This window comes from Tetrapisispora phaffii, chromosome 6, assembly GCF_000236905.1.
Source record: "Tetrapisispora phaffii CBS 4417 chromosome 6, complete genome".
Lineage (NCBI taxonomy): Eukaryota > Fungi > Ascomycota > Saccharomycetes > Saccharomycetales > Saccharomycetaceae > Tetrapisispora > Tetrapisispora phaffii.
Window position 1 is genome coordinate 44,717 of NC_016525.1, and position 18,763 is coordinate 63,479.

At 34.5% G+C, this 18,763-nt stretch overlaps 8 protein-coding genes across 8 annotated transcripts; 2 read left to right on the top strand and 6 right to left on the bottom strand.

The window, feature by feature from the left end:
* Positions 1–55: 55 nt before the first annotated feature.
* Positions 56–1,624, bottom strand: PRP19 (E3 ubiquitin-protein ligase PRP19; the record flags this gene model as incomplete). Its single annotated transcript, XM_003685897.1, has 1 exon — positions 56–1,624. The coding sequence occupies one exon, from the start codon at positions 1,622–1,624 to the stop codon at positions 56–58; it is 1,569 nt and encodes a 522-aa protein (XP_003685945.1).
* A 430-nt stretch (positions 1,625–2,054) lies between these two features.
* Positions 2,055–4,253, bottom strand: OCA5 (Oca5p; the record flags this gene model as incomplete). Its single annotated transcript, XM_003685898.1, has 1 exon — positions 2,055–4,253. One exon carries the CDS (start codon positions 4,251–4,253, stop codon positions 2,055–2,057), a length of 2,199 nt encoding a protein of 732 aa, XP_003685946.1.
* A 1,050-nt stretch (positions 4,254–5,303) lies between these two features.
* On the top strand, positions 5,304–6,884 carry RIM101 (alkaline-responsive transcriptional regulator RIM101; the record flags this gene model as incomplete). The annotated part of the gene is made up of 1 exon (XM_003685899.1): positions 5,304–6,884. The coding sequence occupies one exon, from the start codon at positions 5,304–5,306 to the stop codon at positions 6,882–6,884; it is 1,581 nt and encodes a 526-aa protein (XP_003685947.1).
* Positions 6,885–6,901: 17 nt separating this feature from the next.
* PRM1 (pheromone-regulated protein PRM1) lies at positions 6,902–8,848 on the bottom strand (the record flags this gene model as incomplete). The annotated part of the gene is made up of 1 exon (XM_003685900.1): positions 6,902–8,848. The coding sequence occupies one exon, from the start codon at positions 8,846–8,848 to the stop codon at positions 6,902–6,904; it is 1,947 nt and encodes a 648-aa protein (XP_003685948.1).
* Positions 8,849–9,317: 469 nt separating this feature from the next.
* On the bottom strand, positions 9,318–10,157 carry TPHA0F00280 (DUF2456 domain-containing protein; the record flags this gene model as incomplete). Its single annotated transcript, XM_003685901.1, has 1 exon — positions 9,318–10,157. The coding sequence occupies one exon, from the start codon at positions 10,155–10,157 to the stop codon at positions 9,318–9,320; it is 840 nt and encodes a 279-aa protein (XP_003685949.1).
* Positions 10,158–11,425: 1,268 nt separating this feature from the next.
* On the top strand, positions 11,426–12,103 carry IRC19 (Irc19p; the record flags this gene model as incomplete). Its single annotated transcript, XM_003685902.1, has 1 exon — positions 11,426–12,103. The coding sequence occupies one exon, from the start codon at positions 11,426–11,428 to the stop codon at positions 12,101–12,103; it is 678 nt and encodes a 225-aa protein (XP_003685950.1).
* A 121-nt stretch (positions 12,104–12,224) lies between these two features.
* On the bottom strand, positions 12,225–14,534 carry TPHA0F00300 (uncharacterized protein; the record flags this gene model as incomplete). Its single annotated transcript, XM_003685903.1, has 1 exon — positions 12,225–14,534. One exon carries the CDS (start codon positions 14,532–14,534, stop codon positions 12,225–12,227), a length of 2,310 nt encoding a protein of 769 aa, XP_003685951.1.
* A 414-nt stretch (positions 14,535–14,948) lies between these two features.
* GPI13 (mannose-ethanolamine phosphotransferase GPI13) lies at positions 14,949–18,029 on the bottom strand (the record flags this gene model as incomplete). The annotated part of the gene is made up of 1 exon (XM_003685904.1): positions 14,949–18,029. The coding sequence occupies one exon, from the start codon at positions 18,027–18,029 to the stop codon at positions 14,949–14,951; it is 3,081 nt and encodes a 1,026-aa protein (XP_003685952.1).
* Positions 18,030–18,763: the final 734 nt, after the last annotated feature.

Here is an 18,763-nt window from a genome sequence, read left to right on the forward strand (position 1 = left end):
ATAAGAAGTTGTAATAATGAGCCATTGGATGACAATTGTATTTTGGTTTATATAATTATACAGTTGAGCATATGGATATATCTGTTTTTGTTTTCATAATCAGGGTCAATTTTCCGTTGCTGCAAAGGACGTAAAAGGACGTGACATCTGTTGTTTGCTCTGGGAACGTGAATTGGTTGTTGCTTCCTGTTGGTGCTTCCCACTTCTTGGTGGCTTTCTTAAATGTATGTATTGTTATTTTGGAATTGGCCAATGTGAGCATGTACTTTTGGGAAGGGTCTGTGTCCCAGAATTCAAATTCGGATGTGTTGAAAGGCTCTATAGCCAGAGTTCCTGGATCTTTTCTTAAATCGAAGACCATGACATTTTTTTCGGTCGCAACAAGCATCCAGTAACCGTTGGTACTGAATTGAACTTTCTTTATGGTACTGTTGTCGTCAGGGATTTCCTTCCCCATTTGAAAGGTGATTCTTGTCTCCGAAGGTTTTGTTATGTCTGTGATTAGGACTTCTCTGTCGTTGATTAGAGCTAATAACAAGCCATCCTTGTGTAAATCTGCACTGTGATAATTCGTTACTTCATCTGATTTTTCCGTTATTATATAAGTTTTTTTTAAATCCATCGATGTCAAACCAATTTTGCCTTGGCTATCAGCCCATAGAAAGTAATCATTTGCAATTTGGTGGTGGTTGCGAAGCAATATTATGTCTTCAACATCAGTTAATTCAACTTTCTGTGCTGCCTTGGTCTCTGTGTTATATATCGTTATTTGATGTCTATCATCGGTGTATAATAGAACTTTATCATCGGTGGTGGAATAGCAGTATTTTATATTATCTATAAATTCACCGTCAATACTCTTAATCAAATCTGGGTTAACTATGATATTGATGGTACGACTATGGAGGATAGCCTTTTTGAAAGTGTTACCGTTATCCGAATTCATAATAACTGATAATCCAGATGAAGGTACAATATCCCATTTCTTAATGTTATCAACCAATTTTTGACTTCCGGATAGTTTATACTTATCTTGGTTAGTTTTCGAAAGTTGAACGAATTGTTGAGATTCTGTAATAATTCTTTCAAGAAACTCTTTTGGAATTGGCAATACAGAAGATTCTTTATTTGTGTCTTTTGATAAGCCGTACAGTGGCTCCGAAATAGTTGAATCACTAGACTCTGAACTAGCAATATGTGAAGTCAACCTACTTAATTCTGAAGCAAGGTCTTCCTTTTCTCTTAACAACTTTGCTGCGACTAACTTGGCAGCATCTCTTTCATACATGGCAGTCGATAGTTGTTTCGTAAAAAGATCTAATTGTTTTCTTACTTTAAAGTTCTCTAACATGACAGCATCCCATTCATTCTGTAAAGTCGATAACAAATTTGGGATACTATAGTTGCTATTCAGTGTACTAGAATTCAATGCATTGATCATCGACACCTGTTGCGGAGTGTTTGCAAGCTCGATGATATCCTCCATGGTCATAGTTTCATTTGTGATAGGATCTTTGGCAGAAGTTGCAACATACTGTTCAAGTAAAGTTTTCTCAAATATGCATTTCGATTTCAATGATAATGCTGGATTTTTAGGTGATTTCCCACTAATCGCACATATCATTTTCAATGATTTGATCTGTTAGTCTATTATAATCACCAGAGACTTCGTAAAGGTGGTATGTTATTGAAATGTGTATCTTTATTTAAGTTCTCTATAAATTTTAAATAAACAATAGATGCTATTATTTTTCTTGTACTGTTTTTTCATTTTTCAATCTCGAAATTTCAAGTCCCTCCATAGTTAAGAAACAGATTCTAAAGACAATCTGAACCTTATCGTCGATAAAAGAGAAGATGGACTTTTCTAACGGGCTATTGACCAGATATTATGTGTTGAATACATGTATAGATCATACACTTTATATATGTTTTAGTTTTTTGATGTTGTGTTTCCAGGGACATGAAGTTCCCCTAAGTAGACTGTCTGGGTCATGTCTGTTTTAGTTATTGAAATATGCACGAATATGTCTTGTTGAGACTGGTTTATGAATTTATGAATCTACGAAATTGAATAGATCATCGCTTGATGTATCTTCTATTTCTCTCCAGAGCCATTTACGCCAAATGTCTCCTGCCATTTGTAAAATGTTATCGAATGAATTAGATGCTTTTGCATCGTTTCCTACTTCGATTCGCATATGACTTGTTGTTTGTGTTGAGTTCGAGATACTATCAATATTCTCATCCGGAAATTGAAATTTTGATTCGGATTGTGTAGATTGACGAGTTATGTCCTCCAAAGTTGAGGAGTCTGTGGTTGTTACAGAAATATCTGGTGTATTGCGTTTTGATTTGGAGCTTTCATTATTTACCTTAAAGTTATCTGTGTCTACGATATTTTTCCCAGAAATTGGCTTCTCTTCTTCCTCTGCCGGTTGTAGTATTTTAAAAACTTTTTTTGATTCACCTATTTTCTTGAAGCTTGCATTATCAGCTTTGGAAAGCAACGGCACATTATTTAAAAATTCTGTAATCTCAGACTCTTCGTATTCAAGTAATTTAAATTCATTATACTGCAGAATAGCCATGTAGACAAAAATTATCTGGATATGAGGATCAATTAGTGAAAATGGTATTTTGTCATCGTTTGTATCGGAAACCGATTCTTGAGCCTTAGATTCCTCTTTATTTGCTAGGTTGCTCTTTTCAAATTTATTTAAAATCAATAACTGTCTGAAAACATCATAATCGTATGGAAAATTTTTATCACCAATTGGAATTGAGTCTAAATCTGGAAACCAAAAAGGGTCATCTTTCGATATGGAGCTTAAGAATTTAACATTCGATGAAAATGTGGTTGAGTATAGATGGTCAAATTTTTTCTGGTTGTAATTCAAGTAAAAGTTTATTCGGTTCATATTCGGTTCAGGTCTCCATCCCAGTAATAGGTCCCAAACTCTTGCCCTGTCAAGTTTATGTAAAGTTCTAGCACCGCTGAATTTTATCCACCAATATAGCCAACTTTTAGAGGATGTGTTCTGTTGATACGGTATTTCATCAATTAAAGGTTGGTATAATTCTGGTAGTATGTTCGAAAAAACTTTGAAAAACAGTTGGATCTGGAATGATAAACTTCCGCCTGAAAGTATTGGGAAATAATTATTGTTACTGTTCTCATTTGATACATCTAAACTCAGATGTTTTACAATGTTATTCTTGGCTTCAATTGAATCTGGAGAATGCAATATTACCAACAGTAATCTTTCATACAATTCACTAAAGTTAAACATGTTTGAGGTTGGCAATTGCGTTTTCAAAAGCGTTGGTAATGGATATTCAGTAAATAATCTCATATAGTTTGTTCTGACTTTAGAAGATGACGATGAAGTGGGTGGAGCATTAGTTGTATTTTTTGATTTAGTGGCATCTTCATTCTGGGTTTCATTTATGGCAGCAGAATTTTCAACAGCGTGGTTCTTTGTCTCCTGAGCTTCTTGTTTTTTTGATTGTTCAACATTACTATGTTTTTTTACATTCAAAAGAAGAGGACCTTCAGCACTAATCTCTTCTTCTTCGAAAAGAGGAAACCATTCTGCCAAGCCAACTGCGATCCAAGCCAGCCCAGGTTCATACGAGAAAACCTTTGACCATTTATTCAGAAAATTCAATATAGAAGTTTTCAATAAATCGATTGTCTCTAGATCGTCTATTGTTTCTAGATCGTTAACAGTTGGTTGTGAAGCAGCAGGGTGCGTTTTATTTTCCTGTTGATTATCTGGGTATTTTCTTCTTATATGAAAGTACTTCTTCAAATCACGTTTTATCAAAGATTCTAGTTCTGAGTCTGGTTTATTGTCGTTAGCATTGATGTCTTGTTTCTGAGCATTCTTATTGCCCTTATTGGTCTCAGTTACAGATGTTGTCGATTCTTTGGCATTCAATTCGTAGGATTTTGTCTCTTGGTTCCATATGATTGTATTCGAGATGATGTTTGGAGAGATACACATAGGATGGTATTTCAATAGAATTGGCCAAACCAAATACCTCAGCTGCGGGGGGATTCCCTTCGTTCTTGCCAGATATGCCAATGAATCATGTTCATTGGCATTGATCAATTCGATAACCACTTGCGCCAGCTGTCTATTCTGATATTGTTGTTTGATATTCTTTGGTTTATAAGTCTTCTTAGATAACTTCTGAGTTTCCTCAGTCGGGATCTTCGACGTTTCCTTCTGATGACTGTAATCCATTTTGAAGGCCAAATTGCGGCACGAATAATCACAGCTGTTTGCTCCTGTCAATGATGCAGTTGTGAGTTGGTTTAGCACAAGTTTGACACACCCAATTCTTATATTAAGTTGATCATATGTGTGAGAAATATGCGATACTCAAATAAATTATTTTATCGCAACACTATTACCCGGGCGTCTGATTAGGTGACGCAGCGCTAGTCGATGAATGTACTAGATGCATGTATGCTTTTCATCCAACCGACGGTTGAAGGAGGTGCCAGACCATCGACGTACCATCAGATTGCACAATCGAGCTGAACTGACAGTTAAAAGAAGCAATATTTTCAACAAGAAACCCCTACTCTAAACCATTGTGTGTCAGCAGCTGTATGTAATGTATATAAGAGAACAATCGGAGGACCCACGACCTATGTTGACATCAACAAGGCTGAACTGGTCACTGGAATCCCAATTCTCCATAACAATGCAGTTCTTAAAATGGAATGTATTGCTTGGAGTACAAAGCATTGAAAACCAGAGTGCAGTTTTCACTGTCCCACCGACACAGGAATAGCAGCTGTCATAACCTGTGGATACTGCACTAGCAGCTTGTTAGGTACTTGTCGTTTGGTAGAGACACCACCAGATGACCACCAGTTCCCTCTGTGTGTGCAGGCGTGGGGTGTGTCTGAATTATACGTTTTGTGTCACCGGGGCCTGCCAACGGGCACCCCTAAATTCAATGCGTCGGGTAACACAAGGGCAACACAAGGACATTGCATATCACGTGCTACAATGTGTTTTTTACCCTGCCCAGCCTGCGTCTATTGGCAAAGCCCCTGCACGTGCCAGTTATCACGTCTCACGAATCTGTGACGAAAATGAAAAACCCAACTCTTCACATTCTTGCTCCATTGGTAATAGAAACTTAATTGAATTTTTACTGCATATTTAATAAAAGAATAAAAAAACACCTTTGTTGTTTCAGGCACCATGCTCGTACTTGCATCAGTCTATTTTTCTGCACCTACACACTCCCCACGTTGAAGCTGAAGTGGTTCGAATACAATGTCTTCCGTTAAAAATATATTGAATCAGGAGAAACACGCAGAGTTGGCTACAGATCTCGCTGCGTCTCCTACTCATTTGCCTTCTCCTGCTGGCAGCAGTTGCTCTCCTGTGCACAGTGACACCGACTGCGATTCGGACTCAAGTCATAGTGTCCCGGCCTCTTCTGCTGTTGCACCACCGCAACCAGCACAGCCGGCAACATGCTCGGCTGAAAAACCATTGCCTTGTCAATGGACCGACTGCCAGGAATTGTTCGAAAGCGCAGAGTTTTTATACCATCACTTGTGCCAGGACCATGTCTCTAGGAAGTCAAGAAACAACTTGCAACTTGCTTGTCATTGGGGCGACTGTAAAGTCAAGACGGAGAAAAGAGATCATATTACTTCGCATTTGAGAGTCCATGTCCCGTTGAAGCCTTTTGCATGTCCAACGTGCGTAAAGAAGTTCAAGAGGCCACAGGATTTGAAAAAGCATTTGAGAATCCATATCACTACTGGCTCAGAGGTGAGGATCAAGAAGAAAAGAGGTCCAAAGTCAAAGAAAGAGAAAGAACTGATATTGCAACAACAACAATTACTTCAACAACAACAGCAACAGCAGCAACAGCAGCAACAATTTCAAGGAAACCAATACCCAAGAAAGTACAATGACTATTTAACACCAACTGTAGATGTACAAGCTTATTTGCCAAATGAGTTGCTAGAGAGCACCCATGCACCAACAAAGAATCAATTGTTGAACAAGTTACAAACGATTTTACCACCTATCTCAAGTACGTTACCTGCAGGCTCTAATTATGCTTCAGGATACCCACGTGCTTTTAATCGCAGGGATGCTGCTATGTTCTTCACAGATTTATCAAAGTCTATTACCAACGCTATAAAACCACAATTGAACAACACTTACACAAACGTAACTGCTTTTCAAAACAAGATCCCAATGCCAAACTCATTGGCTACTAATGCAGGTTATCCAAAAATAAGATCATATTATCCACCAAGTAACAATATGATGAGCCCACCTTTAGCATCTTTACCACAAAATAGTCAATACCTTATAAGCACTTCACAACCTGTCAGCAATTACAGAACCTTCCAAAAAAATGCGATATTGCCACCAATTTCTCAAGTTGCTTCATTACCAACCTCCTCACAATACGGCAATATGTCAGAATTGCCTAGCCTATCAACAGTTGGAAATAACTCAATCATACACCCAACACCACATAACTCAAATAACGTTGGTAATGAGCCACCAAAATTCGAAACGTTCAAGAGAGAAGTTTTCAGCACTACTCAAAAAAGTTGCGGCAAAATGCATGATGATGAGAATGATGAACCTGCTCTAGTAGAGAGCTTCTCTGGATTGTCAGTGGATGTCCGAAATAATGAAGATGATGAAGATGATTATTTTGAATGCTTGAAAACAATTAATGAAATCAGAGAATATTTGATATGTTCCATGTTAGAAGATGATTTCGAGGGGGAATGGGAAAATACGGAAAATGGGTCAAGTATTGTTAAAAATAATATTATTGGTAGTTTAAGTTTACCAAGGTATCCAAAAATTATAGTTTAAAAAATATATCTGTGTATTTATTTAAAATATAAAATTAATAATGCAATAGGAATTTGTAGAAGCCATATACCAAGAATAGCACAAACTATCTCCACTTCAATTTCGACACTCTGCTTATACATTTTTATTATATTCCTGATAAATTTCAATGTGTCAGCTGTTATTCTTTCGACCACATTCTGAGTGGTCCCACTTGTATTACTTGCAACAATGACGTCTTTAATTTCAGTAATATTAACTCTAGGCAGTGTAACTTCTGCCTTTTCATTTATCCATGTCAAGCTATTACTAATGGCATACAATTTACTCTCAATGACACACGATACCACTGATTTCATCGGTGAATATAACAATGTACCGTTAAACAAATCCGCAAGTGCATCATCAATATCATCGATGAAATCAGTTACTGTCTCATTTAAAGACTTAGTGGTTGTGTCTACCCAACCAAATACTTGCTCATTTATATTAGTTTGTGTATCATTTATATAAATATTTGTTTGATTACCCCATAATTCTAAATTTTTATCAAACACAGCACTTGAATTTGCACTCAATGAAAGCATACTTGAATTTTGTTCAAAGGCATTTAACTTTGAGTTTAGTATAGATATAGTTATCAGTTGAACAATACATACTAAAAGGCCCAATAATCCAATGCCAAGAATTAGTAATGCACGCTCTGAAGTCACATAAAGAATGGTCCATCTTAGATAAGGTTTATCTGACGTATTAGTTTCTGATCTCCTTAGGAAAGATAAACTTGAAGATATTTTTGTAAATAGACAGTAGACTCTATTATGCCATGGATTAAAACATTCAAAGTAACTTTTGATTACGTCGCCGAAATCACTGTCACTACGATTGTTGGTTTTAATGTGATTTTTATCATTGAACGGATTGTTTATTTCTTCATCACTTGATGATTCTATTTCAACTGTGTTACCAGAGTATGTGCTATCATCTAGCTTATATAATTTTGTCCATAATAATTTTTCCTCCCACCACTCAGGTATCATCATAGCAAAGGCACCAAGTATTAGCAAAATAACGAAGACTAGAACAGTTATTCTGATGACCGAACTCAGATCTTGGAAAAATGATACAATCTCAGCTTTATGAGGGCTACATATTGATGTCTCCACTGACAAATCACTTGTGTTGGTTGATGGCACATATAAATTGGTTGGATTACCAACTATTTTTGAGACATCTATATCTGATATTTCATTTCTGACCTTTTCAAACGGCACAGCTATTAGATTTTGGGTCTTATTCTTAACTTCTGAAAAGCTTGGTGTCTTTGCTGAAAGTGCCTCTAATTTGTCATTAATTGATGAAGGGATATATAAGTTTCTTAATGCTGAAATTGTTAAATTGACACTAGCAATTTGAGATTCATCGTCATCGTCATCTCCTGTCAAAAAGTTCTCGACTTTATCTGCTACTTTCAACACTTTGTTAATAAGTTCTGATATATCATCTAATCCATTATCTAAGTCGTTAGCTAATGTAGATATTGATCCATTTACATAGGATATTAATTTTTCAGTAGCATTGGTTGCAACATCTACCGTCCCATCGATAGCACTCACTATCAAACACTCATATGTCCCAAGATACAAATCAATTAAGAACTTGAATAATTCTTCACTTGAATATACAAGTAACGATAGAACAGTTAAAGTGGCCTTTACAGATCCTTCCATCGATTCTTTAATCATATAATTTCCAAATTTCGCAATATAATACGGTGTGTCTTCAATGGCTTGAGCATATAGATTATCGATTGTATCACAGTTAGCTAATACATAGGCTTGCGCAATATTCAACGAACTTTTGATAGAAAATAAAAACATTAAAAGCTTTAACGCTGCTAATATCAGTACTAATGTGTACTTATTAAGCCATATTTGTGTTAAGCGGTCATGGAACTGAAGATATAGATATGTGTTCTGCGGCATTTGTTGATACCGTAATAACTTTTGTTTTGTATGATTGAAGTGTCGGTATATGTTAATTTTTTATTCATTGAATTATACTCTTTATATATGACATTATTCAATAACTGATGTCACCATACACTGACGTTTTCTCACTGTCACTTGAAACTTTTCTCTGACGCTTAAAATTTTAGCGCACTATAAAAAACTAAGTATGCGACAAATCTGAAACAACATACTTACAGAGAGATAAATAAGAAGATAGGCAGCTGCTGTATAGTCAACTTATGGAACATCAGACAGGTAAATTATGACTATAATGATTACAATTAGATAGTTTTGAATAATTAAACTTTTTATATATGTTTTATGCATATTATTAATGAATATGTAATTATTGAATGAAAATAGTTAATGGTATCGACATGCAAAATGAATATTTTGTTTGAGAACGAATTAATGGGATCCTTGATGTAGCTATGGACAGAACTTACTCATCACTCTCTGAAGATGAGGATGTGTCGGTGTTTTTTACTATTTTTTCGTTGTCTTTCTTTGTTTTCTCCAAGTCAAACAGTTTAGCGTTTTCGCCGTTTAATACTTGATTATTGCCGGAATAGTACTCTACATACCATTGGTTTCTTAACATGACTGCTGCGATTGAGATTGGTGTAGATACCCATCCCAATATTACGGTGTATACTAGTTTAATGACTTGTGGCTTAGGATAGTTTCCTAACTCGTATTCTATACCTCCGATATACTTTCCAATACCAGCCAATACACCCATCGTTACTGGCCATTCGACGAACCAAATCGGAATAGCTATTAAAAGGGCGAGTATTACCTTGTGGACTGCGCATATTATGAAGTTTACAAAATTACTTCTATTTTCATCATACGTTATTAGTTGTTTCACATATCCTTTAAACGTAGGTTTTGCGCCTTCTTTAGCTTCTGGTCTTAGTCCGAAGGGTACCATGCCCCTATCAACTTCCAATGCTTTAAATGCCCATTTATTTAATCTTCCCCCAAGTGGCAGAGATGGGAAATAGAATGTATCACCAGTATAACAGTCCCATCCAACCATAATTTCTTCTATGATATGCGTGAGAACGGTCTGAACGAACAGCGTCACAGCACAATCTCCTGACATTGTATGTGGGAACCTCCATAAGGTGACTTGACGAGAACGCTTTGCGTACATACCATACGAGATAGCAAAATTTATACCACCACTAATGGCACCAGACATCAGACCTTCATAAAGAACTAGGTATACAAATATATAAAGCCATGATCTTTGCTTTGGAACTTTTGGTTCCGTCATTATTCAGCGTAGCAAATTAACTGAGATGTTGTTGTGGTTTTGTAACTTCAGAATATGAGTTGGATTATTTAAGATACACGATAGTCTTAGCTTTATATATCTATATATTTGTATTCATGAGTAGCAATCTACTAATTCTAAACTATGTGTAAAATATAACGATGGAATTGAGAAATATTTATCTCTTTCCGAATCCAAAGTGATTACTAACAGTGCGATATACTTTATAATCACATTCTAAAAGATGAATACCGGATTAAGACACCTCTGCACTTCCCGATAGGTATACTCAGGAAAGTTAACCCATAATGTAACCGGTACAATAGGAGAGAAGCTAACCTTATTCGCACGGAAGTGTTAGCATCGATTCGAATCGGAAAAGGCAATAACAATTATCAACTTTACACGCCCATTCACGTTTTGATAAAGCCAATTATCCCTCTCAACAGAATATTGGATTAAATTAAACTTCAGAACTCACAACATTGGCGGAGATGAAGTAAAATTTGTGGAAACTATCTCTTAAAAACAACAATAGTTTAAGTGCTCAACACTCCACTGCAGGTAACTAGGGCCCTTTGCTAAAGTTAGAAACATGCAGTTATCAATGCTCTACTTGCAAGAGTCTGATTAAACTCAAAGACTCTTTCCCCTAGCGTTTCAGAAGTTTTTCCAAATGTCCTCGAATCGATTAGATAAAAACAATTCAGTCTAAAACTACTCTAATTCACTCGAAAACATCTTAATTGCTGAATATCGATTTCGAATTTCGAAACCCTCCATGGGTTTCTATAGCAGTTTGGACGGAGTTTTGAAAAACTTTCTCGAGACATCGAAAAAGCAAACAATTTTGAGAAACTTCCGTTTTAGGAAATATAGGAAATACAGATGCCATCAAAAGAAAAATTCGTGGTGGTTGGTTTTCGAAATTGCTATATTTTGGAATAAGCAATTAGTGGACAATAGTAAGAGGGAAAAGTTCGATTTGATGCAGTGGAGCCGTATTTGGTATACGTTATGATGTATAAGAATAAGAGATGAAAGAGTAGCTGATCTTGTCATTGCGATTGGTAAGTTGTGTGGAACTAGTATTATAAAATTTGAGGCATCAGGATTATTTTTATTCGTTTGGATTGCGAAGTGATAATATCATCGTTCTCTGATTATTTGGGATTTTTCTTGAGAGCAAGGTAATAAATAGTCCACTTGAGAGTTCTGTGAAATAGATGGAGTCTTTTACTGTTATAGGAAAAGAATAGATTTCTGTTATGAATAAGCCGTTGAGAATTGTAACCAACAATGCAATAACTACGGCAGAGCATTCGTTGTATCTTAATCCTGCCAAGTATCTCGTTCCTCCTGAACTGAGACTCTGTGTATTTGCTCATGACAATGGATTTCTTTGTAAAGTTTATTACAGGAGATTTATGCGGCTAAAACCTTTCATATCCAATCGAGCTATGGTCAGAGATACTTACAAAGAGTATATCAGATATAAATTCAAACAAGAGAAGTATGCACGTAAGCGGTTATTAGTTCTCGGGAATGATCACGATAAATTAACGTTCCTAACCAATGACGTCAATGATAATAGTCATTTGTTATCTAGAATTCACAATACCTTAACGTTTATTGTCAAAGCCACAAGTCATATATCTCCAGAAATCGAAGATGTGGAGGGGCTTACTGTTGATAATTCTTACTGTAGGAAAATTTTGAAAAACCTATTAACTATAGAATACGAGAAACAGTCCAAAATCTCACATTCTAAGGACCCTAGCGAGATGTATGATGAGTTACGAATCTCGTTCAATTATTTGCAAGGAGATGCAGATAGTCGAGTCAATAATAAGAGCAAATCAAAGATGTACTCCAATTCAGCAGTATTTAGGGAATACGATATATTTTTAGTATTATTAAACGAGACTATTGGGACAATGTTGTAAATTTTATTGTGACTAAATAAAATGTATAATGTGTATATATTCTTAATATCTATTAGCGAATTTGTTCATTTTAAATTACCATCGTTATTTAACTATTTATACCATTAGTATGCCTCACGCACTAATAGCCATAACCGTATCTATAATATGGGTATTGTATATAAGATTTAGTATTTTGGATTTCGTCAGGAACAGAGTCTCTATTCGTATATTGATTCTTATTGTAATTGTGATAATACATTTGTGTTCCTTTCAAATCTTCAGCTAATGTCATATCTTGGAGTTCCATAGGCGGGATATGTATAAAATCTTTAATCTGTTCACGTTTAGTGATTTTTAATTTATTATTCAAAAAGTATTTTTCAAGCTCTTCAATACATTTCTCCAGAAGACTATTATTTTTATTATATGTCAATGTGACATGGTTTTTCTGCAATGTAATGATAATATTGTATACTCTATTGAATGGAATTATGACAGAGTTATAGAAATCATTTTCATCTTTTATAGTAGTTTCCAAATCAAATATTATTTCTCCTCCAAAAGCTTGATCAATCAACTCTCTTGCAGCTGCTTCGGAATTTTCAAAAGTTCCTCTGATTTCTAAAAGAAACTCAGAGCCAGGTTGTTCAAATGGAAATAGTATATATACATTTTTACTTTTTTCAATTTGACCTATGACTTCTGGAGATGTCTTTAAAATGTAGCGATATTGACCTGCAGATAAGTTAACCAAACTTTTCGACTGAGTGGATCCATAATTCTGTGCCAAAACATTTAATTCTTGTTTGGCATGAATTATATTACTTTCACTTTTTGTAGGGCATCTGATAATGACATTATCATATCTTAAATGTGAAAATTCACTACGTGGTAACAGAAAACTATTAGAAAATTGAATGAATACATTATGTTTTCTCATCGTTGTTTGAATTAGGGAACCACCGGCACCAATAACTGGACGATGGTAAACTTCAGGGATAAAAAAGGACTTTTCTGCAGGTAATTCATCCATTACTTGAATGTATGATCGTAAAAACTCTTTATAAGTGTTGGTTAATAGGAAGAGATTAATATTATCATCATTTTCAGTCATTTTTAATTCTAATAAACATTCTGCTCCCTCCATTATTCTTGTCAATTTACCATTTTTTTTCCCTGAAATAAACTCTTCGTAATCCGGATGGATCTCGAATATAGCTCTAAGTTGCACTAGATTAGAATTTACTTTCTCATTCTCAAACACTGTTGTTAAAAACTGAAGTAACTGATGTTTTTCATTGAGTTTCGTTGATTTCACATTATGAGAGTTACTACCAATTACTACTAGTTGTGATAGATTTGAGGTATTGCGCATAAATACAATATGTGATTTGTCACTATAATGCAGTTCATTAAGTATATTATCGTCAGTAAATTCAAATGGCCCATCCAATATCATTTGAACCTCAACAATTTCATGTAAAATCGATGTGGTGAATAATTTTATGACTATAGCTAGAAATTCATTAGATGAGGATTGAAATTTAACGCTATCATCCGTTATCTTTATGTAAGTATTATACTTGATCATCAATTTAAATATTTCTTCTTGGTAATATGTCTTAATGTATAATAATTTTCCAGGTGACAAGGAAGTTAAGCTCCTATAGTAGATATTTTCTTTTAATTTCTCAATGTATTGGGACATTTCATGTTTAGCTTCAGAAGCTAACGAGTGTATTCTGCTGGAAAAAAATACTTGCGGTGCGAACAAACTCATATCATCGTCATTTAACAATGTGGGTATATGAATATCAGTTTTATAAACTGAAGCTAAATGTTTGATATTTGTCATATCAACACCAATGCAGAATGGGATAAGAGATGAAGACTCAATGTCCAGACTTTCAATAAATAGAGGCGTATTTGCAATTTTATTCTGCACTAATTGTACTAGAATAGTAGTATGAAGTTCACAATTCTGAACTCTTGATATCAATCCAACAATGTTTATATAAATAATTGCGTTTGTTATTTCTGTTTCATCTCTTTCGTAAACTGATTTTTCTGTTACAATTATCTCTACATCGAATTCAATTGCTAATTTAATTAATTCCGGTTTTAATTTCTCAATTAAGTCATCTCGAGAGAAATGCACACCGTCATCAATTATGAGTGGTACTGCAGCATGCGCAGCTGACTGGAATGATACATTCTTATTTAAAACTGGCATTGAAACGATATCATTTTCAATCTTATAACTACTATGGGAGAACTTAAAATTATTAGCATTCAAATCAGTGCTTAAGCATAATAAAATTTTCCCATCATAACCTTTAATTGAAAATTGAGAAGGATCAATATCTTTCCATAACCTATTTGTTTGGAAGAGGTGAGGTATGTCACAATACGCCTTAATTGTCACTGCTGAAATCGTTTCCAAAGTCATCTTAGGGTGAATTATCTTTTTTTAATTGTAACTCAATACACAACCAAAAAAAAGTAACTTGTGTTTAGGCTATTACTGGGTCGTTAAGTGGTCCTGATGTAATCTAAAGGATTGGTTGTTTAAGTATTAATATATGTAACCTTTAACTTTTATTTATTTGTGTACGTTATTTCAGATCTTTGAATATATGACAATTTGTGTATTGTTTTGATTTTTCCGCTTTTAGATTAAGTTATATATTGTCAACCGAAGCATAGGGTAGTAACAATAAGGGAAGAGTTAGTAACAAAACATAAAATATTTTAAAGATTGTTCTTATATTGTTCATTAAATAAAAAATCATCATTATTATTCAATCATAAATCTTGTAATTATATATATATATATTTATGTTGCATTCTGGATACGATTTCTTCAGAATTCCCAAAAGAAACTGTTAATTTGTCTTATTAATCTTCCACTGGCAAATGCTATAGTTATCAGAATAACTATAATTTGTGTCACAATCAAACTCAAACTTGCGAAAATAAACCTTGGACAGAAAATCTTCCAGACCATTAAATGTCTACGGAAATGTGTCACCCATATAAAGGTACTTAAACACAAAACTGTATTGTATATTAGTAAACAGCCACAATTAGATACAATTCTTCCTAGCATAGTCTGAGGTTTTAAGACTAAAGGAGGCTGCTTCCAAAGTGTGAAAAGGGCAATTGCTACTGACGCTAAAACCTGTGGTCCAAAGGTGTTAAGAAAAATTGCAATATGAGTCAATGGAAAACTAATCGTTTCGGATAAGATAAAACCTGCATCCCACTGAACAGCTGGAATAGTTGCTTGGTGACCAGTTGTAAAAAAATGTTGGTAAGCTATTAGGTTTAGGATAACTGGACCAATAATATTTTCCTTCAATTTGAACATGTCTATTATTTCAATAACTGACAAGATTTGATTTAGCATTAAGTATAGTGAAATTTGTGCTAATGGCTTGCTGAAAATCATGACTGCCATAAATATATTTAGTACAAGTAAAAAATATTGAGATCCATAAATATTCTTTACACCTAATATAGTAGCACTATTTTCCTTACTATTTTCTTTGGTTCTAGTTATTCCCAAATTAACACACAGTGGGCCAAATATCCAACCAAAATTCAATGCGATCAATGATACTCCCGCTAGTGATCTAGCTAATGATATTTTAAACATGTTGATTTCCAGAATCGGTTCGTTTAGGTAATTTTCAACGGTATTCAATCCCCATAGGCAGAATACACCAAATAGTACCAATCTTAGGAATAAATTGATCCAAATTGGAGCAGATCCTTGAAAGGATGATGTTAAATTATAATAACCTTGAATGCAAAAAGGTACGACAATCATCAACACAAACAATATACCAATTGTATTGATCGAGTAATTACTAGACGTAGAGAATGTAGGAGTGCAAAAATCACCTTGTTCTTCTCTGCAAATAGTTATGAAGGATGATATACGTGTGCAGCAAATTAAAATCAAAGAGTGATAAATTCCCAATGCTCTTTGTATTTTTGTTAGTGGTAAGCAATCTGAGTAGACCTCTTCTTCAAAATTTCGGATCTTTTTACTATCTCTCTCTTTGGCAATCAAAACTCCAGATAACAATGCACTAGTCGATTCTCTGTTTGGAACAAATATAAATTCGTACATCGTAAACAAACCAATAGTTGCAATGAAGAAACTAATAATTCTGTCTTCCCATATAGTAAATGAATTTGATGTAAAGATAACTGCATGCAATATTATGAAAACAGAACCGACCCTTGACCAATAATCTGATAATTCTCCGAAGAATCTAAAAATTAACCATTTCAAACTGTACCTTTCAAATATTTGCGAAAAGCAAGCTAAGGTGATACCGATAGCGGTGGCTAAAAGTGAGCACCAAAATCTTTCTTCAATGAAAGCCGGAGGTTGGAAAACGTAGAATAAACTGAACAAACACAGGTGCGATACAAATATCATCATAATGATTAAAGGAACAAATATTGGTACCATTTGACTAACTACTATCGAAGGTATCAACTTAGTTGTAGTTATGAGAATTATTAATGATAAAAATAAGAAGATAATACCAATCGCTATACTTGGAAATTCAAAATTAGCCCATAAATCCTTGCATAACATCAATAGGTAAGCTTGATACTCTTTTGAAAGCTCATAATTTTCTTTTGAAGTATTGAATAGATTTTCTAACATTCTGTATTTATCTGAACCTGTTGGGAAGAGACCATTAGTTTCTTGATATTTTTTTAATTGATCTAAGGTTATATTTGAGAAAAATTGTTGTTCAAGTTCATTAACAGCAATTTCTTTAATTGGCCATCCTAAATTGTTAAATGGAATTGGAATGTCTAATAATAAAGCCAATGTTGGTACTAAATCGATCTGGTTAATGCTTTTATAATTTGATCCCAAGTCATCAATGTTATAAACGGAATGATCATCTTCTAACTTCCAAACGTTTTGCCTCTTCGAGTACAAAAACAGCGTACTCTCTAACTCATCAATTGAATCACCCCCATGGTTACCGGTATGATCCATACCATGATCTCCCATTATAACTAATAGTGTATCATCATCAATGACATTTATAATGTCATTAATAAAGTTATTGACCTGAAGTTGTTTTTCCTTCATAGTGAAATGATTTGGACCATATTTATGACCAACATGATCCACACCTAACATATGTCCGATTAAAACGTTCCATTGTGAATTTTTCTTTTTATATTCTTCAGAACGTATTAAATTGTCATTGAAGTAAGATATCACACCATTATCTACCGTATCCAGATCCCAAACGTTTAAAGATTCATAAGGGATGCTATGATTTGATAAAAACGGACTGAAAAGAGCATCCCAAGTGTCATCGCCTACAAAGAACACTTCTTTGTTATTAAGATACATCTGTTTTATCAAATTATCTTCTTCAATAACAGTGCCATCAAAATTAGAACCTGCATCAATGAAAGTTGGCAACGAACCTGTTGTCAAACCTTTTAATCTTTGTAAAGTTGTGGTCGGAGGGTCCGCCAAGAACTTCAGCAGTAAGGAATTGTTTTGTTTTTTTCCTACTGATTCCTTACAGAATTGATCGTATAAAGTTGTAATTTTATTGTGATGATTTGAATTGTAAGCTGAATTATTTGTATTGACGGGTATAACAAAATCAAATCGCAACGCATCTATGACCAGGATCACTGTTTTTTCAAATTTTTGTTGATGAACAAAACCATTATTCGATGAATTTGCTGCATACATTGATGGTTTCAATTCATTGATGTCATCCAGGACATTTCTTGATAGTAGGAAACCTTTAGTAAAGAATGCTATAGCTATAAATTGCAAAGCAGCCACTGCAGTCAAGTAAAGGACGTATAATGTATGTGACTGTCTAAATTTCAAGAACCTAATCTTGTAGATGCTTAATTGTTCCATTCTATTTCTAATCATCGTAACAGGACAAAAGTCATCTAGAATTGTGAATATTTACGTAGGCGTTTCTGTTGAAATGAGTTTTTTTCTTTATAAAGAACGGTTACTATGTATGATATAAGAAATTGGAATATCTAGTTTATTATATTGATCTTAAACCGATTAATTTAAGATGTAACCTTTTTAGATAGCCCTATATATAATTCAGTGAAAAAAATGATAGCAAAAGACACGGGAACCCTATCATAACCCTACAAAATAAACCCTAAATCAGGCAACACAATTGCATTAAGACCATTCTCTCCGCAGAGAAGAGAAAGGTTTCACGTTAGCAAATTCAGTTAGTAAGTGTGCATATAGATCAGGAAACATGCAAACAGACACATCCCCAAATAGAACCCAGAATCACTGGAGTTCGATTGCAGAAATGCGTCAAAAGAACAGATCCAATAATCAGAGGCAGTAAATGTGTTATACATGGACGATTATAGATCATTGAAACGGCAAAACAACACCGTTGCACACTGCTCTATAGACCACCAACAGCTAATAAAAAAGAGAAATACAATGTTTCTTGACTTATAGACCTTATATATACAAGTTGTTGCGAGTGGTGGTGAACTTGAAAGCAATTTAACCGCCCACCAAAACCACAAAAACACCAAGAAACGCAGCATTACCCGCACTGCAGCGCTGCCCAACCCAGAGACAACTAGATAGGAGAAAACCCGATGTTATTCCCCAAAGAGGTA